Source organism: Loxodonta africana, chromosome 7, assembly GCF_030014295.1.
Source record: "Loxodonta africana isolate mLoxAfr1 chromosome 7, mLoxAfr1.hap2, whole genome shotgun sequence".
Lineage (NCBI taxonomy): Eukaryota > Metazoa > Chordata > Mammalia > Proboscidea > Elephantidae > Loxodonta > Loxodonta africana.
In genome coordinates, this window is record NC_087348.1 from 74,064,849 (window position 1) to 74,091,317 (window position 26,469).

General features: G+C 39.4%; 1 protein-coding gene across 6 annotated transcripts in view; it reads left to right on the forward strand.

The window, feature by feature from the left end:
- Positions 1 to 26,469, forward strand: part of DENND5A (DENN domain containing 5A) — a 111,348-nt gene that overhangs the window by 2,818 nt on the left and 82,061 nt on the right. The window contains exon 1 of one of the 6 annotated variants that reach the window (XM_023550865.2): positions 22,844 to 22,874. The exons of the other annotated variants lie outside the window; for them this stretch is intronic. Coding sequence (XP_023406633.1) covers positions 22,865 to 22,874 — 10 coding nt within the window. The 5' untranslated portion in view covers positions 22,844 to 22,864. Of the gene's footprint in view, positions 1 to 22,843; positions 22,875 to 26,469 lie in introns of those variants that run through there. 6 annotated transcript variants of the gene reach the window in all.

Here is a 26,469-nt window from a genome sequence, read left to right on the forward strand (position 1 = left end):
TGGTTAATAAAGTACTTTGGGTTGGAAGGAGGAGAGGAGGTATTCTATGGGTGAAACACAAATCTAGCTAACTTTAGGAAATGGTATTTGCAAAGTGAATCGGGTCATTGGCTTCTTGAGCTTGTCAGCTAGATGAGCAAATCTGGAAGAATTGCTCCCGATTTACGTTTTCCATGGCCCATCCTGAGTGGAGAGGCAGGTGGTGATGGTCCAGTGTCTTTTCTCACCACTTGAGGAGTGGGTGTCCTGGGCATCTTCATTTTTGTTTCTTCTGATGGCATAGGTGATGCTTCATCCAGGTGACTGAAGGAGAAGGCTTTAGCCATGAGGTAGGGATTCCTGAGTTTACTCTGCTTACCTCTGTCTGAGAGTTAAGGTTCCAGAATGCTTGTGACTTATTTCTTATTGGAATCGACTGACCTGCACCTAGCAGTGAAATGTAAGTATCCTAGATTTTTGCATTCATGTCTCCAGTTTTTCCAGACTCTGGGCAGAGGGCCTTGCCGAAAATCCGAGAGAAAGAGCCGGAAACGGTATTGGGACACATGGATAAATGAGAAGCTAGGCAATGGCCTGTATAGGTCTACTTAGAACACTAAAAATATGCTGAAAGAGCCTCTTTTTTTTTTTTAATTAATTTTTGTTGTTGAGAATATACACAGTGGGATATACACTAATTCAACAATTTCTACATGTACAATTCAGTGGCATTGCCAGATGAGGGTTTTTTTTAATACAATTTTTTTGTTGTTGTTGAGAATATACACAGCAAAACATACACCAATTCACTCGTTTCTACATGTACAATTCATTGACATTGATTGCATTCTTTGAGTTGTGCAACCATTCTCACCCTCCTTTTCTGAGTCCTCCCTCCTCCATTAACATAAACACACTGTTCCCTAAGGTTTCTGTCTAATCTTTCCAGTTGCTGTTGTCAGTTTGATCCCATACAGATCGTTCTTAAAAGAGCACAATGCTTAAGGCAGACATTTAATACTAGTTAAGCTGAACTATGGTTTGTTTTTAAGAAGACTAGGGTATATTTTTTGGTTTAAAGTCTTAAGAGTTATCTCAGGGCTGTAGTTTCCCTCCCTCCCCTCGTATAAATATATATGTATAAAACACCTTTATTAAGATGTGATTCACCTGCCATACAATCCGCGTATTTAACATGTACTACTCAGTTTTGCAATTATCACCACAGTCAACTTTAGAATATATTCATCAATCCTCCAGAAAACCCTGTACACATGAGGAGTCACTCCTATTTCCTCCCTTCCCCCAAATCCAGCCCTAGTAAAACACTAATTTGCTTCCTGTCTCTATAGATTTGCTTATACTGGACATTTCATATAAATGGTATCATATAGTACGTGGTCTTTTGTTACTGGCTTCTTTTACATAGTATTTTTGAAGTTCATCCATGTTGTTCCATGTATCAGTATGTCATTTTTTTAAAGTATTCTCTTTTATCACTGAATAATATTTCATTGCATAAGTACACTCCATGGTATTTATCCATTTATCAGTTGGTGGACATTTGGGCTATTTCCACTTTTTGGCTATTGTGAATAATGCAGCTATGAACATTTGCATAAAAATTTTTGTGTGAATGTATGTTTTCATTTCTCTTGGGTATATACCTAGGAGTAGAATTACTGGGTCATAACTCTTATGTTTAACCTTTTGAGGAATTGCCAGACTGTTTTCACTGCAGTTATACCAGTTACATTCCCACCAGCGGTGTATAAGGGTTCCATTTTCTCCATATCCTTTTTTTTTGATTATAGCAGTCCTAGTGGGTGTGAAGTTGTATCTCTTTGTGGTTTTGATTTGCATATTCCAGATGCTTAAGAAGGATGTCTTATCTAAAAGAAAAAAAACTTACCCCATCCCAGGGATGAGGTGGTTATAAAAAGTTTGAGCTAGTTTCATACAGGAAGTCAGTATGAGCTAAACTTAATTTTTATCAGTTTGGTTGATTCTGGACAGACTCTCTCATGGTCGTTGTATAAAGGCATCTCTGCTGCTGCTGCAGCAAGACTCAAATCCTGACGGCTTAGCTCAGGCATCTGTAGGTACTGCCAGAGGTAAAGCCTGTTGCTGCTGAGGGAGATTTTCTAGATTAGGTTATGTTTTCTTTTTGAAGGTAGTACGAGTAAGAAGTTAGAAAAAAGACCAACACACAAAAACAATTACAGAACAGCACAAGGCAGTTCAAAATTACGCGCTAAATTTATTTGGAGAGACTGTAAAGACTCCGAATGAAGAGAACGCCACTTCACTCCCTCAGGTGGGAAGAGACCATTTGAAAGTAAATGGATTTTACTTTAATGACACTGGAGCTCTGCTCCTCTTTAGAAGAAAATCCTGAGTCACGGTGTTTGGTGCTTAAATCACATTCTCTTAGTGTCTGTTCAGCCTTTCCTTCCTTCCTAGATTAAAAATAAAATTCACCCCTACGCCTCTTTTAGGGCCTATAGGGTCGCTATGAGTCGGAAACGACTCGACGGCAATGGCTTTGGTTTTCGTAAGGCCTCCTTTGGCGAAATGTGAAATCTGTTTCTCGTTTTATATCCTTTTATAAGTTCGTTTTTGGCTAGCTCTGGAGGAAGGTGTACTTGGGCTTGGCTTGACCCCTAAATTCTTGCTGCTTTCCCTGGATGAAGGAGCCCTGGAGGCACAGTGGTTAAGCGCTCGGGTGCTAACAGAAAGGTGGACAGAACCAGCCGCTCTGTGGGAGAAAGATGTGACAGTCTGCCTCTGTAAGGATTTATGGCCTTGAAAACCCTATGGGGGCAGCTCTCTTTTGTCCTATAGGGTTGCTGTGAGTCAGACTTGATGGCAGTGGTTGGGTGGGTATGCCTGGATTAGAATTACTACTATTAAGTGGTTTTAGAGACCTCTCAGGAATGTGCATACACAGGAGGGAAACTATGCTTTATATTATATATTTTAGTACCTGCCGGATATGGTGTAGGGCCCATTGAGGGAAAGTCTTGCCTTTCTGAAGCTGGTGACTTCTTATGGGATTCAGTGATTGAACATAGGCTATCACTGTCAGATTTTTAGATTTAGTTCTCAAAAGTTATTGAGGCAGATTTTGGTCAAATATCCATGTTCTAGATGTTCTGTGATGGCTGATTTTAGTTTAGTTTAGAACCCTGGGCTGAGTCTATGAGTGGCAGAGTCCTGACATGGTGGAGTATGAGAACATGTGCCAGTTCTCAAGTTGTTTTCAGTTCGACTCCAGGAAATAAGATGGAAACAGGTATAGTTTAGACCAGCAAGCTTCTCAAATATTATACTTAGGATGCATGTTTGTCATCCATGGAATTTCTCATGGCTTCCTTTTCAGAGAACCAGGTTAGTAATTTTTTTGTTTATTAATATGTTGGGTAAGTGAGGCAAAAATTTTGCTAGGCTTTTTTAACTGTGGCGTACTGTACGCTTGGGCTGAACTGAGTTAGTCTAAACCGCTTTCATGGGGTGCTCAGAGCCTGAGCGGTGAGGTCTGATACAGCTTCACTCATTTGTGAGTGTGGGATCCCTTGATTTCAAAACTGTTCCCAATTGGCAAACATGAGTGTGCATTCATTTATATTGGTCACAGAATAAAAAATTAAACAGAATAAAAATGTCACAGCTAGAAGTCAGAGGTAATCAGTGGTAGCACTTTTGGCAGGTGGTGATGATTAGTATTGACATATGACTTTATAGTTTTACAGTGTACAGTATTTAATTTTTACAGTCCCACTTGAAATTATTTTATTTTTGTCCAGTGTCGTCCAGCAAGTTAGAACTGTTAGTATCTGGTCTTCTGTCTGGTGTCTCACCATTGATGAGTTTGTTTTTTTTTAATAGAAAAGGGAAAACTGAAGCCATGGCTTAATCACTGAATAGCAGAGTTGTGGTGTGGCCTATTTAATTCAGTCTCCAATCCACATTGCAGTAGAGCTCTGTCAGGAGAGGAGCCAGGTCACTCATTTTCTGAATTGCACTTAAGACTATTTATTGTTGTGTTGTTATTATTTTTCCTCTTTCTCCCCTCATATCAGTTCTGGAAATATTTTTCTTAGACCAAAAGTTTAGGAGGACTTTGCTTTTAAACAGCTTTTTTCGTGTGACTGTTTTGGGATGTTTTTTGCTTTTTGCCTGAGGTCTACTTTCTTTACGGGGGTGGGGGTGGGGAGAATTGCATCTGTTAACTTCAGAAATCCTTCAGTGTAGTGTGCAGTTTGTATCTTTTGTGGTTGTAGTTTGGGGGCTGGCTCTAACTTCTGATTCACCATATTCTTTATAATGAAAAGATATAGAGGGAAGCAACAAAGAAACTTTCAGGATTTTTGAAGACAGGAAGGCAGAGGAGAAAATGATTTAGAAATAATCACAGGGCTTAATTTACAAGATAAAAAATGGATAATCTCAATTTATAACAAATTATATCCATTTTTTAAATAATACATTAGAATTATTTTCCAGGAATGTCAAAAGGTCTTGGTTGGTTCTTTTCTCAGTTACATCATCTCTGATTCCCTTTTCTTTTTTTGGGTTTGTAGCTTTAGAATAATGGCCATCTAACAATGACTTAGCCTAGTTATGAAGGTAGGTATTAATTTTGGGATCTATTGTTATATTGGAAACCCTGGTGGTGTAATGGTTAAGTGCTACAGCTGCTAACCAACAGGTTGGCAGTTGAAATCCATCAGGTGCTCCTTGGAAACTCTATGGGGCAGTTCTATCCTGTCCTATATTGTCGCTGTAAGGTTACTATGAGTTGGAATCGACTCCATAGCAATAGGTTTTTTTTTTTTTGTTGTTGTTGTTACATTGTTGATGAAAATCAGAGATTTTATTTTGGGTAAGTTAGGTGTCTCATAAACCCAGTTCTTGTTTTCCCGGAAGTCTTTGACAGCAACCATTAAAAAAAAAAACTTCCTTATTTTTTTCCTGATTATAAAAGCCATAGGCCATTATAAAAATTCAGATATTACAGAACTGTGTTATAAAGTCCTCTTGTCCCAGGATCAGCTAGGTAAATTAGCTTTGTTAGAAGACAGTGCTTTATAAAGTTGTTAGCTGCTGTTGAGACTCGTGGCGACCCCATGCACAACAGAATGCAACACTGCCATTCCTGTGCCATCCCCATGATCTGTTGTGATCCATAGGGCTTTCATTAATTGACTTTCAAAAGTAAATCGCCAGGCCTTTCTTCCTAGCCTATCATAGCCTGGAAGCTCCGCTGAAACCTGTTCAGCATCACAGCAACACACATGCCTCTACTGACAGGTGGGTGGTAGCTGCATAGGAGGTACATTGACTGGGAATCGAACCTAGGTCTTTGGCATGGGATGGGAGAATTCTACCACTGAACCACCATTGCCCTCTGCTTTATATATCAGGTACTTGATAAAGATTTGTTGTATTGATTATGGAAAGATAGAAGATTCTTAGTCTATTTTCAAAGAATTGTATGCAGCAATTTTTTTTCTAACGTAAGGCGTAGTACTTAACTTTCTTAAGTGGAGAAAAAATTGAAGCTGTCAATGATTTTATTCTACTTGGATCAACAATCAGTATCCATGGAAGCAACACTTAAGAAGTCACATGTTGCATTATATTGGGCAAATCTGCTGCAAAAAACTCAAACCAAACCTGATGCCGTTGAGTCAATTCTGACTCACAGTGAACCAAAGACCTCTTTAAAGTTCTAAAAAGCAAAGATGTCACTTCCGTGACTAAGGTGTGTCTGACCCAAGCCATGGTCTTTTCAGTGGCCTCATATACATGCAAGTTGGATAGCAAACAAGGAAGAGAGAAGAATTAATGTCCTTGAACTGTGGTGTTGGCAAAGAATATTGAACATACATACCATGGGCTGCCAGAAGAATGAACAAATCAGTGTTAGAAGAAATCCAGCCAGAGTGCTTCTAAGAAGTGAGGATGGAGAGAGTTCAGCTCGCTTACTTTGTTCGTGTCATCAGGAAAGACCAGTCTGTAGAAAAGAACATCCTGTTTGGTGGAGGGTCAAGGAAATCAAGGGAAACCCTTAGTGAGATTGATTGTCGCGATAGCCAGAACAGTGGACTCAAACATACCGATGATTGTGAAGATGGCACAGGTCAGACAACATTTTGTTGCGTTATACATGGGATCGCCATGAGTTGGATCTGACTCGGTGGCAAGTGAAAACAATTTTAACTTTTTAGAATTTAATAAACCAAACTTCTACAACTTTTCTAAATGCTAAGTAAAAAATGCAGAGTTTGTAGAAGAGAGAAATAGCAGGAACTGCAATTGTATTTCCATACTCAGAAAGCTGAGGACCAGAGTCAGACTTTAAAGCTAAGATGGTGATTGTTATGGATTGAATTATGTCACCCCAAAATAATGTGTTGTAAATCCTAACCTCTATGCCAGTGGTTATAACCCCGTTTGGGAATGGGTTGTCTTTATTATGTTAATGAGGCAGGATTAGTGTAGCGTGTATCTTGAGAATTTCTTTTGAGATAAAAAAGAGATTAAATAAGACACATGGAAATCTCCAAGGAATCAGGGAGCAGAAGCTGAAGAGACAAGGAACTTCCACCAGAGTTCACAGAGAGAGAAAGCCTTCCCCTAGAGCTGGCACCCTGAATTCGGACTTCTAGCCTTCCAAATCATGAGAAAATAAATTTCTGTTCGTTAAAGCCATCACTTTTGTAGTATTTCTGTTATAGCAGCACTAGGTAACTAAGACGTTGATGGTAGGGGCATTTTGTACTAGTCTGATTATTTTGTAGTTTTTTAATTTATAAGGCTAAATTTTGTAATAGCTCAGATTAACCTGTATTTTTTTCTTTTAAATTTTATTTATTTTGTTGTTGTTGAGACTATACACAGCAAAACGTACACCAGTTCAACCGTTTCAAAACATACACCCATCCAACCATTTCTACACAGACGATTCAGTGACATTGATGACATTCTTCGAGTTAAATAATCATTCTCACCCTCCTTTTCTGAGTTGTTCCTCCTCTCTTAACATAACTCATTGCCTATCTGATCTTTCAAGTTGCTGTTGTCAGTTTGATCACATATAGATATTTCTTAAAAGAGCACAATTCTCAAGGCAGACTTTTTTTTTTTTACTAGTTAAGCTAAACTATTGTTTGGTTTTAGGAAGACTTCAGGGGGTATTTTTGGTTTAAGGTTTTTTGTTGCTTTTTTTTTTTTTTTTAATGAGCCTTGTTTTGATTTATTTAACCAGTTCTGTTGACTCAGATCACAATCTGTTGTCTAGAATAAATATCCTTTAGAAATATAACAAATCTCTAGAAGTATTATCTGCTAAATTGAAGTCCAATTTTGTTGAACTCTGAAATTGCGTATGTCCAAATTGTGTTTAATCCCTTTGCTAAATAATTATCTAATGTTCTTTTCCCCTCCATTTTTCTCACAACTTCTGTATGAAATACATTCTTTCCCCTGAATTTCTGTTGTGCAGAAAGTGGTGTTTAAGCATTTGTAGTTTTATCTACTAGAACAATGTTTAGTGTTTTGTGAAGGATTGTTGTTCTGCTGATCTAGCTCTGATGGAGGCTGCTTAGCTCAGTTCTGAGTGTCCTGCTAATGAGGCCAAGGTCATTGAGTCAGTCTCCATAAGGACCAGTTAGCTTTGTTTTACCCATTTTTGTGCTAGTCTCAGCTGCCCACCCAGCTTATAGGCATACTGGATCATAGAGGACACAGACAAGAAAGTCTAGAATAAATTAGCACTTCATTCCAGCTATTAATCAGTGATAATTATGTGAATAGCTATTGTTTATTGAATACAGTTCAATGCCAGGTACCAGATGGCATTATCCCCATTTTCCAGATCAGGAAATTCAAGTGCAGAGAATTAAATAACATGCTCGACATCACACAGCAAGAATTGGAAGCCTGACTCCCTGTACCTAAATTTCTCTACCACATACCTTTCTGTTACTGAGAGACCAGCTTAATGATGGGGCACTTGTTTGCAAAGATATGTGAGGCACAGTTGCTGTCCTTGAGGAGCTCACAGCCTTTCTGAGGAGGCAGGCATACAAACTAGTATCTGCAAGGCAGTGTGATCAGTGTATAATGGAAGTATGTTTATGACGGAGGGTCACTGTCTCATAAGCAGTGATTGTCTAGAGAACCTCAAAGTTAGTTTTATTTAAGTTATTTATTGAATTTCAACTATTTGCCAATCAATATTTTAGGTACTTGGGATGCATCAATGAATGAAACTGCCTTTGTGGAGCTTTGGTTTTAGTGGAGGGAGACAGACATAAAAGATGAATTTAATCAACAAGTAACTTACATAGTGCATTAGGAGATAAAACAGGGCTACAGAAAGGGAGTAGGGTATGTGGGACCAGGAATGTTAGGGCAGAGTGGAGATGGATGTTGCAGTTTTAAGTAGGATGGTCAGGGCAGTTTACATTGAGAAGGTGACATTTAAGGAAAGATTTTAAAGAGTCAAGGGAGTGAGCCAAGTGCTATGTGGAGAAAAGTATTTCAGGCAGAGGAACTAGCCAGATCAAGGCCTTAAGCCAGCAGTATGCTTGGTGTATTAGAGAACTGTTCGTAAGGATGCTAGTGAGGCTGGAGGTAATGAATAATGGGGGAAGTAGTAGGAGACGGTATTCAAAAGGTGAAGAGAAGGGTGTAGGGGAAATATAACGTAGGGCCAGCAGCATCAGCATCATCTGAAATCTTGTTAGAAATGCAAATTTCAGGCTTCCCTCCAGTCCTGCTGAAGCAGAAACTCTGGGGGTAGAGCCTAGCAGTATCTGTTTTAACAAGCCAGCTGATCCTTGATGGATGCTGTTGTTTGAGAACCACTGTTTTGGCAGTTTTTAGAACTTTAAAGTTATCTGCATATACAGCTGCAAATTCTTAGACTTGATCTGGGTTTAAGAACAGTACCTGAAAATAGCTTTAGAACTTTGGCTTTAGTGTCAGTTAGTCCTGGTTTCAAATTCTGGCTCCTCCACTTTCTAGTTGTAGGAACTTGGGTTAGTTACTTTTGAAATAGTTTATAAAATCCTACTTTGTTCTTTTTCAGGATTATTTTGGCTATTTGAGGCCGATTGCAATTTGAATTTGAGGATTGGCTTTTTTCATTTCTGCAAAAAAGGTTATTGGAATTTTGATAGGGATTGCATTGAATCTGTAAATCACTTTGGGTTGTATTGACACATCTTAACAATACTGTCTTCTGATCCATGAACACAGGCTTTCTTTCCATTTTTTTGTCTTCTTTAATTTCTTTCAGCAATGTTTCATAGTTTTCAGTGTACACATCTTTCACTTTCCTGGTGCTTTATTCTTTTAGATGTTCCTAAAGGTGACTTCTGAGGAACAGAAGTTTTTAATTTTAATGTAGTCTAATTTATCAGTTTTTCTCTTTGTTTAATATTTTTAAGACATCTATGCTATTGCAGGATTGTGAAGATATTCTGTGCTTTCTTCTAAAAGATTTATTGTTTCACCTTTCACATTTAGATTTGAAAGCCCACAGCTAACTTGTAAACGCTGTGCTATAACACTACTCTACCGCCTGAGAAAAGGCCCCCGCCCCCCCCGCCGCCGCCTGAAGTACAACAAGGCTTTGAATATGACGAACAAGGTGCTTTTATGCACATTTAGGACAACAAATGCTAGTCTTTGTGCTGCTTTTTAGTATGAATTGGTATAATTTCAGTGGTTGGTAAACTGACAGGAGGCTCCAGATTCTTAACGCCTCTTGTGTGCTCTGGGGAAGAGGCTGTTGTGTAGACCCTTGTTATAAGCCATCGTTTCAGATTTGGAGTTCGGAACATGGTAGTGTTCTTGGTACAGCTAGGTTTGCTGTCCTGGGCTCTGCTTTGATATGCATTCTGGGAAGCAGATGTATATTGTTGCTTTCAGCAGTCTACTTCCTTCCTGGGTGGTATTTGGGAAGTTCCAGGGCATTTCTGTGTCGTGTTTTCATGGTTAAAAATTTAGAGGTGATGCTTCCATGTTGAGAGGAAAGGAAAGGAGAAAAGTCCTGTTGAGTACATCTTGTGCCCCATACAAATATGTACTGTACGCTTTACATATGTTAGCTTACTACTCAGTCCTCACAGTACCCCTTTGAGGTAGGTGTCATTATCCCCATGTTAAAGATGAGGAAACTGAGATTTATAGAAGAGATACCTTGGGCAAGTTCTTTAAAATGCACAAGAACTAGTATTTGAATCTATATTTGTCTGTCTTTATAAAGTCCTGCTTCTTCCACTGTAATGTATATACCACAGGATATGCTGTAGTAGATTCCCAGCTTCCAATTTGAGAGGACTCTCTGCCTAGAGAAGGAGGTACGGGTTTACTTAAATGTGTTTATGAATTCCAGGAGATGATGGTTTTGAATTATAGATTTTGTGTCTCCATAGCACTTAGCATAGAGCTGTGTACATAGTAGGAACTCAATCAAGATCGATGGATTATGTGATTATTGGACTATTGTAGTGATGTAGCAAAATGGCTGAGTGTCAGGCAGACATAATCTCTATAAATGCCATCCTGGCCTAGTGGAGAAAACATCACTCTGCTTATTTTTTTATATCTTGAATTTGTTGAAAGAATGTGAGTATGATATGGGGTTTTGGCTGATTGTTTTAAGCGTCTTGCACATTCAGTAAATATTTGTGGGTTGATATGTTGATGAATGTGGGGATATTTTCACCTTGAGGGAGAATTAAAATTTTTGATTGGCAGATTTTCTTCTCACTTTTTTTTTTTTTATAGCAGAGATAGGTTCATTTTCAGAATTCTTCTCTAGCCTCATTTTGTAATAGATTTGTTAGTTCGGTTTTTGCTTTTGTGGTAAGAACTCTTATAATTAGCATCTCTACTTCCTCTAACAGCTTTTATAGATTTGTTTTGAAGAACCTAAAAAAAAAAAAAATACTTTTATCGTGCTAGTTATGCCTTCAAGAAGGATATTTTATGCTGGATGATAACTCTAAATGTGAAATCACAAATAACCACTTTTGAAAAAAACATCTCTGAGACTGAAATAGCTCCTAAAGACTTTTTCTTCCCATTGTTGAGGTAAATTATGACTGGAAAGGATAGAGCTGAAATCAGCAAGAGGAGACTGAAACCTGAGATCATTAGGCATTTGTACAAGAGCACTGAATCACATTGAATGAATTCAAGTCTCTTGACCCAGACAAATTATACTCCAGATTTCAGAAAGAATTTTAGGGTGAGATCATTCAGTCACTGTCGGTAACATTTGAGAAATCATGGAAATACCACAGAAAGACACATTTTCAAAAATGGGAAGGAGGTAAGAGCTTAACATATTCTTAAACAAAATACATGTGAGATTATTAAGAGCCAACATGGGCTCACTAATAATGTTAGGTCACACCAACCGTAGTTTCTTCATTATGGTGAGTAGACTGATAAAACACAGTGATACTATCAGCATGCAAGGAATGTGTTACAGGAATGATTAGGATATTCTTAGGGATAAGAGAGAAATTTGACCTTTATGATGAAATTAGTGATGCAAAAATAGAGATATAGGAGAGAGATGTGATTTAATAGCAGAATTTCTTAAAAATATGTAAGACTTAATTGACTGCAAATTTGATTTATGGTCAAAGTGTGGTTGCCAAAAAGTTGTGATTTTAGCATGCATTAATAAAGCGTTGAGAAAGAGGGACTGGATAGTTCTATTTTAAATGGTGCTAGTTAGACCATACTTAGACTGACAGATTCCAGATCTAGGAACTAGGGTGATGAGGGAACTGAAAACCATGGCATATGAACTACATGTGAAGGAGCAGATTTTGCTTTATGACCAGTAAATGGCTCTGATGTTAGTTTTCACAGAAAAGTTCCTAGGGAACTTGGAGAAATGGCAGCATTGTTGGGATACTGTGAATTTCCACAGCAATCACTTGAATAAATGTAGATTGACTTTCTAGGCAAAGAAGGGTGTGAAGGTTATTCTAGGCAGAGAAAAGCATGTACAGAAGAATGAGGTCATGAAAAAATATGCTCTATTTGGGGAACAACAAGTGAGTCATTACAGAAAATGTGTAAAGGGGGGAGGGAGTGGTAGGAGATGAGACTAGGGAAGTTGGCAGGTGCCTTATATGCAGCTGGAGCCCAGGAATATGAAAATGCTTTGCTTAGGCTAGATTGTATTGAACCAGGCCAAAACCCCAGGCATTCTCACTTTCCTTTAAGATCTCTCTCTTCCTCTCTCCCTTCAGGAATGTTTTAGGTTTATTTTGAAATGGCCAGGGCAGGCCTTCAGTTTATGAAAGGATTCTAAATAACAATCACAAAGGTTTATCTTCTACATTCTTTAGCAACCTAAAGAACATACCAGAAAACCTGTGACCTATAAGTAGTGCACTCTCAGGGGTTGAAGGGTATTAACATTCCCAGTTATCAGTGCCAGATAATACATTTTTAACTTTTAGAGACAGGCAGCCTGTATTCCACGTCATGCTAGAATCAAGAACTCTTTCTATTTTACCATGCTTCTTGCTTAAAAGAGGATACTTTCTATGCCTAGTTCAAATGATAAATAATAGGATGATCAGTTAAGGAGCTCTGGTGGTGCATTGGTTAAAGTGATTGACTGCTAACTGAAAGACTGGTGGTTCAAAACCACCAGTGGCTCCTTGGGAGAAAGATGTGGTAGCCTGCTTCCATAGAGATTTACAGCCTTGGAAACCCTGTAGGGTCGCTATGAGTCAGAATCGACTTTACGGTTGTGAGTTTTGGGTTGAGGATGATCAGTTGCAGCTAAAGTGATACAGTAGTTACCAGCTGTGCTAAGTAGAAGATGTTTATCAAGGCCTTATGGTAATTTCCTGGTGATTGATGTGGATGTAGCTTATTGTTCTGCTGCAAGCAAGGTTGAATTTCAGAGCCTGGGAAGCAGGATCCCCAGGTCTTTCTGCTAGTTCCCCAGTCAGAGCTCTATCCAAGGTTGATACCCAGCCTATATGCCGTATGTTTTTGGCCAGTGTTTGTTCTGGTTGGTTGGTGCCCATGCTGCACTAATTGTTAAATATTTTGAAAATCATGTCTGGCTCTACATATCCCTCTTCTTTGATCCTTATAACCCAGACCTGAAGTTTCTCTAATTTGTGGTTTATTTACACCGAAAATTTGCCTTTATTCCTGTTCATGCTTTTAAACAACTTTATAAGTAAAACAAAATTCTTGGAAACATAGATTTTTTTTTTTTTTTACTCTTAGGACCACTCAGTGATTTAAAAGCTAGTTTTAAATACTTAGGAGATAATCAAGGAAATTCAAATACCGACTAGATTGGCATTAAGAATTTCTTTGGTCACAGTTTTTAGATGTAATTATAACATTGTGGTTATGGTAAAAAGATGAGGTCTTATCTTTTAGAGATATGTGCTAAAATATTATAGATAAAATACTATGTATAGATTTGCTTTAAAATAACCTGGTATAGGGGGTGTACAAATGAAGCAGAATTGGACATGTGTTGATAATTGTTGAAGCTAGGTGATGGATACATGGCAATTCATTCTACTTTTTATAACAGAAAGTCAGAAAAAGGTAGTGTCCTCCTGCATTTATAAAATTATAATTGAATTAAAAAAAATTCTCAATTAACCAAAGACATATTATTGGCAATTATAACTTCTGATTGCCCTGAAATGATCAGAAATACAACATGGGGTTAATATAATTTCAGTCAAAGACAAATTTGACTTGTTAGTTAGCTTATATGATATTTTCACATATGTTTTCAGTATGGCTTTTGTAAATATTAAAAATGATGCACCTGTCATTGCTATTTCTTTTATGGGCCTCTAGTTGGGAGTCATTGGCTCTAGAATTTTTGACCAACTTTGCTTGTGTCTAGACTTCTTAACCCAGTTGTAATTAATAAATGTTTTTAGTCTTCTTTCATTTCCTATGTAGCTTTAATAGTTGTGTTCCATTGCCTTGATGTGCCATAGTTTGCCCAACCATCCTCGTGTCATTAGGCATTTGCTTTTCTTGCAGTTGCAAACATTCAATGAGAAATTGCCTCTCCCCTCCTATTTCTGGTTCTGTTTAAGTTCTATTTAAGTGGGTGCTTCAGCTGCTCCATAGGATTAGCAAGGAGTGGCTGATGGATTTGCACTGCTGACTTTTTGTTTAGCAGCCAAACTCTAACCACGGTGCACCAGGGGTTCGTAGCAGATAGACTGTATGAACTGTATGAAAACAGAAGAATGGCAGGGAAAAAAAGAGAGATGATAGTATTTGACTGTAATAGCTTAAAGATTATCAGTTGACACTATTGCCTGTATAAATAACTGAATTGCAGGAAAATTGCTATCCTGTTAGTCATTCTGCTAGGGTCCCCAGTTTAGCATTTAGCAAGCCTAGTGATTTTTCAAGAAAGGAAGAGCAGTGTTTGGTTTTTTTTTTTAGTGATTTTTCAAGAAAGGAAGAGCAGTGTTTGTAGGGCTATTGATGTAAATGGAGCAGATTCATTTTCATAGATCAGACTAGAGGGCATGAGAAATATGGAAGACACTGGATATTGAGAAGCTGGAGATAAAGAGTTGATATGACGTTTACTGTCTTGGGCTCTCAGAAGCTGAAGCTTTTCATTTAAAGCTTTGGCAACAGTGGCAGCTTTAGTCTTGGTTTTCTTCCAAGGACTGATAGAAGGCCCTAGTCTTGTGTCTGCCTGTTCTTCTTACTAAGCTTGCTTACTGGCAGGTTAGGCCCCCATTTTAGCCTCATTTGTTAACTCTTCCTGGATCTGTATCATTCTAGCAGCAAGGGAAGGCTCTGCGGGGCCATCTTCATCCTACTAATGGCTGGAGGATAGGGCAACTTGGAGATCGATAGTGCTTGGTGCGATACAAGGATCCAGGAGATTTTGGGTTACCTTAGTAGGGAGGTACCCTTTCATGACCTGTGGTTGAGGATCCTGCTCTGTATTACCATAGAGAACTTGGGGTTTTGTGGCTTTTTAGTCTTCTCACGAAGATTACCTACCCTTAGAGTTTTCCTTACACCAAAATTGTACTTCTTCATTGTCCAAATCCTAAAGTTCTAAGAGGCAGTCATCCTAGTGTAGAGGTGAAAAGAACATTAAACTGGGTATCTGGAGAGGATTTTCTGATCTCATTTTGCCTCCTTCTTACTGGGTGATTTACTGTCTCCTAGCCAGCTTCCTTATCTGTAAAATCCCTCTGAGGGTTGTGGTGAAGCTTAACTAAAATAATACACGTAGATATTTTCAGTGAATTCTGGGTGGTATTTTTTTCTTTTTCAGTCAGGGTTTTTCATTCTATGTAATACAAAGAGAGGAGGAGTATGTAGAGGTGCGTGGATAATTTTAGGAAGTTTGGGTTCGTGAAATGCCATGTTGACCATTTAAGGAGGAGTACTTTTAATTTTCTAATACATAAAGTAGGTGTATGGAAAGCTCTGACAGTGAGGTCTCTGAGGAACAGAGAGGGATCTGTCTTTTCCTGTTTGTTTAATTCTAGCAAAACAGAGAGAAAAAGGGTATTGGGTGAGGAAAAATCTGAAGACTGTTACAATGGTAATCTGGAAATTTTATGCATGAGGGGACCCATAATCTGGAAAGGTAGACCAGTGCCGCTTCAACTTGGAAACTAAATCCAGAGTTTTGGCAAATTTTCCCCTATCAGGAATTGTTGGGTTATGAATTAGACTTAAACACTTTCTTCCCAGAAGAGATTTCAGTAACGAGACAAGGAATAATGGATATTCTCCTTTTTGCTCTCAGTGAAATCTCTTTGGAGGGTATGAGTCAGAACTCTACAGTTGTTTTGGATTTGAGTTGAATTTAACATTTTTTGTTCATTTCAGTTTTCAGTGTTGCTGTGGTTTCATAGGAATACATGACATGCTAGTCATATAGTATTTACCCTCTAATTAGGTGCAAATAAATAGGAAGAGTTATTTTTTTAAAATAATTTTTATTGTGCTTTAAGTGAAAGTTTACAAATCAAGTCAATCTGTCACATATAAACTTTTATACATCTTACTACACACTCCCATTTATTCTCCCCCTAATGAGCCAGCCCGCTCCCTCCCTCCAGTCTTTCCTTTCGTGACCTTTTTGCCAGTTCCTAACCCTCTCTACCCTCCCATCTCCCCTCCAGACAGGAGATGCCAACACAGTCTCAAGTGTCCACCTTATACAGGTAGCTCACTGGAAGAGTTACTTTTTTTTTTTTTTAATTTTTATTGAGCTTCAAGTGAACATTTACGAATCAAGTCAGTCTGTCACATATAAGTTTATATACACCTTACTCCATACTCCCACTTGCTCTGCCCCTAATGAGTCAGCCCTTCCAGTCTGTCCTTTCATGACGATTTTGCCAGCTTCCAACCCTCTCTACCCTCCCATCCCCCCTCCAGACAGGAGATGCCAACACAGTCTCAAGTGTCCACCTGATACAAATAGCTCATTCTTCATCAGCATCTCTTCTCTACCCACTGTCCAGTCCCTTCCATGTCTGATGAGTTGTCTTCAGGAATGATTCCTGTCCTGTGCCAACAGGAGGTTTGGGGACCATGACCGCCGGGATTCCTCTAGTCTCAGTCAGACCATTAAGTATGGTCTTTTTGTGAGAATTTGGGGTCTGCATCCCACTGATCTCCTGCTCCCTCAGGGGTTCTCTGTTGTGCTCCCTGTCAGGGCAGTCATCGATTGGGGCCGGGCACCAACTAGTTCTTCTGGTCTCAGGATGATGTAAGTCTCTGGTTCATGTGGCCCTTTCTGTCTCTTGTGTTCATAGTTATCGTGTGACCTTGGTGTTCTTCATTCTCCTTTGATCCAGGTGGGTTGAGACCAATTGATGCATCTTAGATGGCTGCTTGGTAGCATTTAAGACCCCAGACGCCACATTTCAAAGTGGGATGCAGAATAGAATTATTTTGCCAATTGACTTAGAAGTCCCCTTAAGCCATAGTCCCCAAACCCCTGCCCTTGCTCCGCTGACCTTTGAAGCATTCAGTTTATCCCGGAAACTTCTTTGCTTTTGGTCCAGTCCAGTTGACCTGACCTTCCATGTATTGAGTATTGTCCTTTCCTTCACCTAAAGCAGTTCTTATCTACTAACTAATCAGTAAAAAACCCTCTCCCACCTTCCCTCCCTCCCCGCCTCGTAACCACAAAAGTATGTGTTCTTCTCAGTTTATACTATTTCTCAAGATCTTATAATAGTGGTCTTATACAATATTTGTCCTTTTGCCTCTGACTGATTTCCCTCAGCATAATGCCTTCCAGGTTCCTCCATGTTATGAAATGTTTCACAGATTCATCACTGTTCTTTATCGATGCGTAGTATTCCATTGTGTGAATATACCACAATTTATTTACCCATTCATCCGTTGATGGACACCTTGGTTGCTTCCAGCTTTTGCTATTGTAAACAGAGCTGCAGTAAACATGGGTGTGCATATATCTGTTTGTGTGAAGGTGGAAGAGTTATTTTTTATAGTCTACATCCTTGTGCTTTAATAATGCTAAGTCAGCTAAGTTTTTGCTATATAGAAATTAGGAATTAAGTAAGTATTCTAAATCGTAGTTAAAAAATTCTCTTTACCAGCTCGAGCAAAATGAACTATTAGATTATTTTGCTATTTTTAGTATAATCTCTTTATCATAGAGATCATACAAGCTTACTACTACAGGAAATTCAGAAAATACAGAAAAGTATAAAGAAAAAAATAGCAATCATCCATATCCCCACCTTTCCAGAGGTACCATAACCATGCTTAATATTTTGTATATTTTTTCCATAATTTTATTTGTGTAGAATTATTTTTAAATATTATACATTGTCGTTGTTATTTGCTGTCGAGTTGATTCTGACTCATGACGACCCCATGTGTGCAGAGTAGAACTGCTCAATAGGGTTTTCGAGGTTCTGACCTTTCGGAAACATCCTCAGGCCTGTCTTCTAAGGTGCCTCTGAGTAGGCTCGAACCGTCAACTGTTTGCCAAATAGTTGATTGTGCCATCCAGGGACTCCCAAGTATTATATATTGCAAGAAAACCGTCTTTTTTTTTTTTTTTAAACAATTTATAGGAAAGTTATGCCATGGGTGATTAATAACAGCTATTTCCTTGCTACTTTAATGTTCTTTGTTCAGATTAATTTTTTTGTATGATTTTTCTTATTATGTTGTTGTTGCTATGTGCTGTCAAGTTGATTAGACCTGTAGTGACCCTGTAGATTAGCACAGAACTGCCCCATAGGGTTACCAAGGCTGTAATCTTTACGGAAGCAGATTGCCACAGTCTTTCTTCCCTGGAGAGGCTGGTGGGTTCAAACCACCTACCTTTTGGTTGACAGGTGAGCACATAGCCGCTGAACCACCAGGGCTCCTGTTTCTTATCATATACCACCTTATTGTTACTGTTTTTTGAGGTTAAAAAAACCCAAAACATTGCTATCGAGTTGATTCCGACCCATAGTGACCCTTCTGAGCTTTTTGGAGGTTATGTTTTATGTCAGCTTTCTCAACTCTACTGTCAGTTACCACTCATTCGTGTACTTTCCAGCTTCAGAAATTTTGTGGCTGTTACCTTCACTCTCATTGTGTTTTTAATTCTCGTAAATTTATGCATTTCCCACCTCTATTGTTTTAGTGGGGTTTTGGGGGAGAGAGGCAACAGAGAGAGAATTAATGCATACCTTTAAGTTGTAACTTGGCAGTCTTTCACTGGAAGCTCAGAAGGTGGGGATTTCCATGCTGAATTAGGTTCTAGGCTCAATAGTCGTTAAGTCAGGAATGATCAAGCTGGGAAAAGCTTTCACAGATCAGCAGCTATTCCTCTCTTTATTTTTTTTTTGAACTTTTTATTGTGCTTTAGGTGAAAGTTTACAGAGCAGTTTAGTTTCCCATTCAATAATTTATACACAGATTGTTCCGTGACATTGATTGTAATCCCCACAAAGTGTCAGCACTACACCCTTCTATTTGTTAGGTTTTTCTCCTGTCTCAACTTTGCTTTTGGGCAGGTGTTGTCTATTTGGTGTCATATACCTGATTGCTTTAAGTAGCATATTCCTCACAGGTGTTATGGTTTGTTTTATAGACCCATCTAATATTTGGCCGAAAGGTGAACTTTAGGAGTGGCTTCGGTTCTGTTAGAAGGGTTTTTTTTTTTCAGTTCTGTTAGAAGGGTGTTTAGGGGCCATTGTCTCAGGGGTTCTTCTAGTCTCTGTCAGACTAGTAAGTCTGATCTTTTTTTGTGATTTTGAATTTTGTTCTACATTTTTATCCCATTCTGTCTGGGACAGAAATGTCGACGTTCAACCATTTTAGGAGGTAGCATGTGATCAAGAACCGATGGTACTGAAGGAAGAAGTCCAAGCTGCACTGAAGACATTGCCCAAAAACAAGGCTCCAGGAATTGACGGAATACCAACTGAGGTGTTTCATCAAATGGATGCAGTGCTGGAAATGCTCACGTGTCTATGCCAAGAAATTCAAAGATAGCTACCTGGCCAATCAACTGGAAGAGATTGATATTTATGCCTATTCCAAAGAAAGGTGACCCCAGAGAATGCAGTAATTATTGAACAATGTCATTAATATCACAGACAAGTAAAATTTTGCTGAAGATCATTCAAAAGTGGTTGCAGCAGTACATCAACAGAGAACTGCCAGAAACTGAAGCTGGATTCAGAAGAGGACGTGAAACGAGGGTTATCATTACTGATGTCAGATGGATCCTGGAAAGCAGAGAATACCAGAAAGATGTTTACCTGTGTTTCATTGACGATGCGAAGGCATTCGACTACGTGATCATAAATTTTGGATAACATTGTGAAGAATGGGATTTCCGGATGCTTAACTGTGCTCCTGAAGAACCTGTGCATAGATCAAGACGCAGTCATTCGAACAGTACAGGGGGGTACTGTGTGGTTTAAAGTCAGGAAGGGTGTGTGTCAGGGTTGTATCCTTTCACCATACTTACTCAATCTGTATAACCCACCAGTATGCTGGGCATATAATCTGAGAAGCTGGACTATGTAAAGAAAAATGGGGCATCAGGATTGGAGGAAGACTCTTTAACAACCTGCATTGTGCAGGTGACACAACCTTGCTTGCTGAAAGTGAAGAGGACTTGAAGCGCTTGCTGATGTGGGTCAAGGACTGCAGCCTTCAGTATGGATTACACCTCTACGTAAAGAAAACAAAAATCCTCATAACTAGACCAATAAGCATCATCATGATAAACAGTGAAAAGATTGAAGTTGTCAAAGATTTCATATTCCTTGGATCCACAATCAATGCCTGTGGAAGCAGCAGTCAAGAAATCAAATGGCACATTGCATTTGGCAGATCTACTCCAAAAGACCTCTTTAAAGTGTGAAAAAGCAAAGATGTCACTTTAAAGACTAAGGTGCGCCTGATCCAAGCCATGGTGTTTTCAGTTACTTCATATGCATGTGAAAGCTGGACAATAAATAAGGAAGACTGAACAAAAATTGACACCTTTGAATTATGTTGTTGGCAAACAATATTGGACACACCATGAACTGCCAGAAGAACGAACAAATCTGTCTTGGAAGAAGTACAGCCAGAATGCTCCTTAGGAGCAAGGATGGCGAGACTTCGTCTCACATACTTTGGACATGTTATCAGGAGGGATCAGTCCCTGGAGAAGGGCATCATATTTGGTGAGGAAGAGGGTCAGCAAATGAGAGGGATTGCCACAGTGGCTGCAACAATGGGCTCAAGCATAACAAGGATTATGAGAGTGGTACAGGACTGGGCAGTATTTACTTCTTTTGTACATGGGGGTGAGTCAGAACTAACTCAATGGCACATAACAGCAGCAACTGTCCAGGACCCTCTATTGTGATCCCTGTCAGAGCGGTCAGTGGTGGTGGCGATGCACCATCTAGTTCTTCTGGTCTCAGGCTGGTGGAGGCTGTAGTTCATGTGGTCCGTTAGTCCTTTGGACTGACTGCTCCCTGTGTCTTTGGTTTTCTTTATTCTCCTTTACTCCAGACGGGATGAGACCAATAGTTGTATCTTAGATGGCCGTCCACTAGCTTTTAAGACCCCAGATGCTACTCACCAAACTAGGATGTGTAGAACATTAGTCCTCTGTTTTTTAATCTTTCAGGTGAGTAGTGTAACTAGTAAGTGACCAAGCCAGGACCTTAACCCTGTCTCCCGCATTCTAGATTAGTTGCTCAGATGTAATTAAGACAGATTATTTTAAAATTTGGCGTTGAGGTAAGCATGGGGACCATTGCTCAGATTTGGGTCCTGCCACTTCTTACTTAGGGATCTCAGTCCAATGGGTTTGCGTAACCTTATTTTTCTGGAGGGGTTAACTATTAGAGAAAAGCACCTATTTGGTTGTATAACCCCTGGGAGCCCTCACCCTATGTTCAGAACAAGGTGTACCTATCCATCCGATTTATTAATTAGAAAACAGGACTGGATCCCTTAGACTGGTCTGAAAGACCATGAATTTGACAGCTTCTTGCTTCCGCCACGAAACAGAACAAATTAAGTTCAGAGGCTTGTCATAAAGGATTCCTGTGTGTTCATTCAGATGTTGGCTCAATAGATATGTGTCTTGCGGGTTATTGGGCTGGGCTAAAAGGAAGGGCCGTGTCCATGGAAGTGATAGTTCTTGCTGTCAAGGTCGTGCCCAAGGTGTGGTTTGAAGCAGTTCTGTCTAAACAGAATCTCAAATCCCAGTCTCTGTTAAAAACTGGATATATGAGAAGTTTAGCCATGTTAGAAATTCTAGGTGCATGAGTTAGACGAGGTGTGATGTCTGGAAGATGTCAAACAGGAGGCGAAGTATCAGTACGAGAAATGGCTGTGTACACAAACCTAAAGTTATCTAACAAAGAAAATATGTTGAGGATGAAAGTGGACAAAACTGCCTCAAGGGGGAAGCACAGGGCACAACAGATGGTTTCCTTGATTTTATATGGAAAAGCCTGGTGAGATTTCCTTCAGTAGTGCTTTGGAAGATGCAGGTAGTTGTTTTTTTATATCTTGTCCAGAGTTTATAGTCACTTGTGGTAGAGTTGGTCTGATAGGAGCTACTCAGCCATGACAAAAACAGAACCTCCATTATACTACCATTACTAGTTGCTGTCAAGGTATCTCTAACTCATGGTGACCCTTCCTGTGTCAGAGCAGAACTGTGCTCATAGAGTTTTCAGTGGCTGATTTTTAAGATATAGATATCCAGACCTTTCTTTCGAGTTGCCTCTGAATGAACTTGAACCTCCAACCTTTCAGTTAGCAGCCAAGCTTGTTAACTGTTTGTACCACCCAGGGGCTCCTCCATTGTAAATCCATTGCTGCCAAGTTGATAACCTACTAGATATAAATTATTCTGTTGACAAAGTCTATTTTTTTCAGTTGTAGTTTCATAGATATTTGTATTGTCCTCCCCATCTCCTCCAAGAGGCCAGATATAAAAGTGCCCTTTTAAAAAAAATACTTCAAGTTTTATATAAAGTTTCTTAAGCATATCTCAACTCTGATTATTGATAGATTCAGAAATTGAAATATATACTTTTTTTATTTGGTATATTTAATCTAAGATGTAGGCATAACAGATGTGTCCCATAAGCAGTTTCTTAGGAAATTACGGTCACTTTTATCTTGAGTGAATCTAAGCTGACTATGTTTTGGAGAAGCTTTGTATAGTTCAGCATAAACCAGGTGAAGATTTGACCACACTAGGTCTTTCTCTGGCATGTTTGAAACATGACTTTTCACATCTGCTCTCACCATTTAAAAACTATCATTCTTTTCCACAGATGAAATACGTTTACTATAAATGTGCCATGGTGAGATTTTGGTGAAAATTTTCTGATGACCTTCCATATCACTTCAAGAAGAAGTTTTGAAGATCTGATTTTTTCCTTCCCACCTTTTTTGTTGTGCTCACACCAGCATGTATGTTTAGAGGAGAGAATTTTGCACCTGACATCATCCATGAAGAAAGCAAGAGGTCATTGAAAAGACAGGAAAGAAAGAAAAGACCAAGATGGATGTCAGAGGAGACTCTGAAACTTGTTCTCGAACGTCGAGCAGCTAAAGCAAAAGGAAAAATTGATGAAGTAAAAGAACTGAACAGAAGATTTCAAAGGGCGGCTCGAAAAGACAAAGTATTATAATGACATGTGCAAAGATCTGGAGATGGAAAACCGAAAGGGAAGAACATGCTCGGCATTTCTCAAGCTGAAAGAACTGAAGAAAAAATTCAAGCCTCCAGTTGCAATAGTGAAGGATTCTATGGGGAAAATGTTAAATGACACAGGAAGCATCAAAAGAAGATGGAGGGAATACACAGAGTCATTATACCAAAAAGAATTTGTCGATGTTCAACCATTTCAGGAGGTAACATATGATCAAGAACCAATGGCACCGAAGGAAGAAGTCCAAGCTGCTCTGAAGGCATTGGCGAAAAACAAGGCTGCAGGAATTGATGGAGTATCAGTTGAGATGTTTCAGCAAACACATGCATCGCTGGAGGTGCTCACTCGTCTATGCCAAGAAATATGGAAGACAGCTTCCTGGCCAAGTGACTGCAAAAGATCCATATTTATGCCTATTCCCAAGAAAGGTGATCCAACCGAATGTGGAAATTATAGAATAATATCATTAATATCACACGTGGCAAAATTCTGCTGAAGATCATTCAAAAACGGCTGCAGCAGTATATCGACAGGGAACTGCCAGAAATTCAGGCTGGTTTCAGAAGAGGACGTGGAACCAGGGATATCATTGCTGATGTCAGATGGATCCTGGCTGAAAGCAGAGAATACCAGAAGGATGTTTACCTGTGTTTTATTGACTATGCAAAGGCATTCGACTCTGTGGATCATAACAAACTATGGATAACACTGCGAAGAATGGGAATTCCAGAACACTTAATTGTGCTCATGAGGAACCTTTACATACCTCAAGAGGCAGTTGTTCAGACAGAACAAGAGGATACCGATTCGTTTAAAGTCGGGAAAGGTGTATGTCAGGGTTGTATTCTTTCACCATACCTATTCAATCTGTATGCTGAGCAAATAATCCAAGAAGCTGGACTATATGAAGAAGAATGGTGCATCAGGATTGGAGGAAGACTCATTAACAACCTGCGTTATGTAGATGACACAACCTTGGTTGCTGAAAGTGAAGAGGACTTGAAGCACTTACTAATGAAGATCAAAGACCATAGCCTTCAGTATGGATTACACCTCAACATAAAGAAAGCAAAATCCTCACAACTGGACCAATGAGCAACATCATGACAAATGGAGAAAAGATTGAAGTTGTCAAGGATTTCATTTTACTTGGATCCGTAATCAACAGCCACGGAAGCAGCAGTCAAGAAATCAAAAGGTGCATTGCATTGGGTAAATCTGTTGCAAAGGACCTCTTTAAAGTGTTGAAGAGCAAAGATGTCGCCTTGAAGACTAAGGTGCACCTGACCCAAGCCATAGTATTTTCAATCACATCATGTGCATGTGAAAGCTGGACAATGAATAAGGAAGACCGAAGAAGAGTTGATGCCTTTGAACTGTAGTGTTGGTGAAGAATATTGAATATACCATGGACTGCCAAAAGAACAAACAAATCTGTCTCAGAAGAATTACAGCCAGAATTCTCCTTAGAGGCAAGGATGGCGAGACAGCATCTTTCATGCTTTGGACACGTTGGCAGGAGGGATCAATCCCTGGGGAAGGACATCATGCTTGGCAGCGTACCGGGTCAGCGGAAAAGAGGAAGACCCTCAATGAAGTGGACTGACACAGTGGCTGCAACAATGAGCTCAAGCATAACAACGATTGTAAGGATGGCTCAGGACCAGGCAGTGTTTTGTTCTGTTGTGCATAGGGTTGCTATGAGTCAGAACCGGCTTGATGGCACCTAACAGCAACAACGATCTTAGGATATGAAAGGAGAAAAAAAATGTCCTAATTTGGGTCAGCGTCAACCTAGAAAATAGTTATTTAGAAGTGCATATTTTTTAATTGGCGCTCTGGTGGCTCAGTGGTTAAGAGCTACGGTTGCTAATCAAAAGGTTGGCAGTTCGAATCCACCAGCAACTCCTTGGAAACCCTACAGGGCAATTCTACTCTGTAGGGTTGCTACGAGTTGGAATCGACTTGATGGCAATGGGTTTATTTATTTATTTTTTTCTGTATGTTTTAATCTGTATAAAAACCTGCTGATTTAGGAGTCCCTGGGTGGCGCTATAAGTTGGAATCGACTTGAAGCAATGAGATTGGTTTGGTTGGTTTTTTTGGGTGACTTGACTGCTATCCAAAAGTTACAGGGTTCGAACTCAGAGGTGCCCTGGAAGGCAGGCCTGGCAATCTGCTTCTGAAAAGTCACAGCCTTGAAAGCCCCATGAAGTACTGTTCTGACACACATGGGGTTGCCATTGACTTGGCAGCAACTAACAAAATATTTAGGATAATCTGTAAATGGTCTGATGTTTCCTGCCCAAATCTGGAGAAACATTTGGAGCTGAGTTCTTTGAGAATCTGATGAAAATTTTCCCTAGAAAAATGCTGATGTCTTTATATAGAATTGAAGTTTCCCAGTTTAAGCATTCCCCATTTAGGGTTATTCAAATCAAGCTAGTTCGAACAGTCATTTTGTTTCTGGCTTGGTCAAAGCAGACTAAGTAAACAAAGAACCCATTAAAAGTCCCTTGTAAAGCATGTCGGCTATTAAAAAAAAAAAATCTGTTATGATTTATCTGAACTGTACGTCCCCAGGGGCAGACTGACAAATACAGACCAACACCTAGTTGACTAATTTTTAAGTTGCTCTTAGAAATGGGCATTAGATCTGATAACCAGACCTGCTGACTTTTGGGCAGTCTGTATGTATTGTGGAAACCCTGGTGGTGTAGTGGTTAAATGCTGCGGCTGCGAGCCAGAGGGTTGGCAGGTTGAATCCAGCAGGTGCTCCTTGGAAACTCTTTGGGGCAGTTGTGCTCTGTCCTGTAGGGTCGCTGTGAGTCGGAATTGACTTCTGATTTTGCCAGTCTTCTTTAGTGAAGATTACCAGATGTATTTGGAGAGATGAAATTTGCTGGAAAAGAAAGTTTCACACCAAATAATAAAAGTTGGAGAGGCTGTGGAGAGACTGGAATACTTATACACTGCTGGTGGGAATATAAAATGGTACAGCCAGTTTGGAAATTGATTTGGCACTTGCTTAAAAAGCTACAAATAGAACTACCATACGATCCAGCAGTCCCACTCCTTGGAAAATATCCTAGAGAAATAAGAGCCCTCACACGAATAGGTGTATGCACACCCATGTTCACTACAGCACTGTTGACAATAGCAAAAAGATGGAAGCAACCAAGGTGTCCATCAACGGATAAATGGATAAATAAATTATGGTATATCACACAATGAACTGCTATGC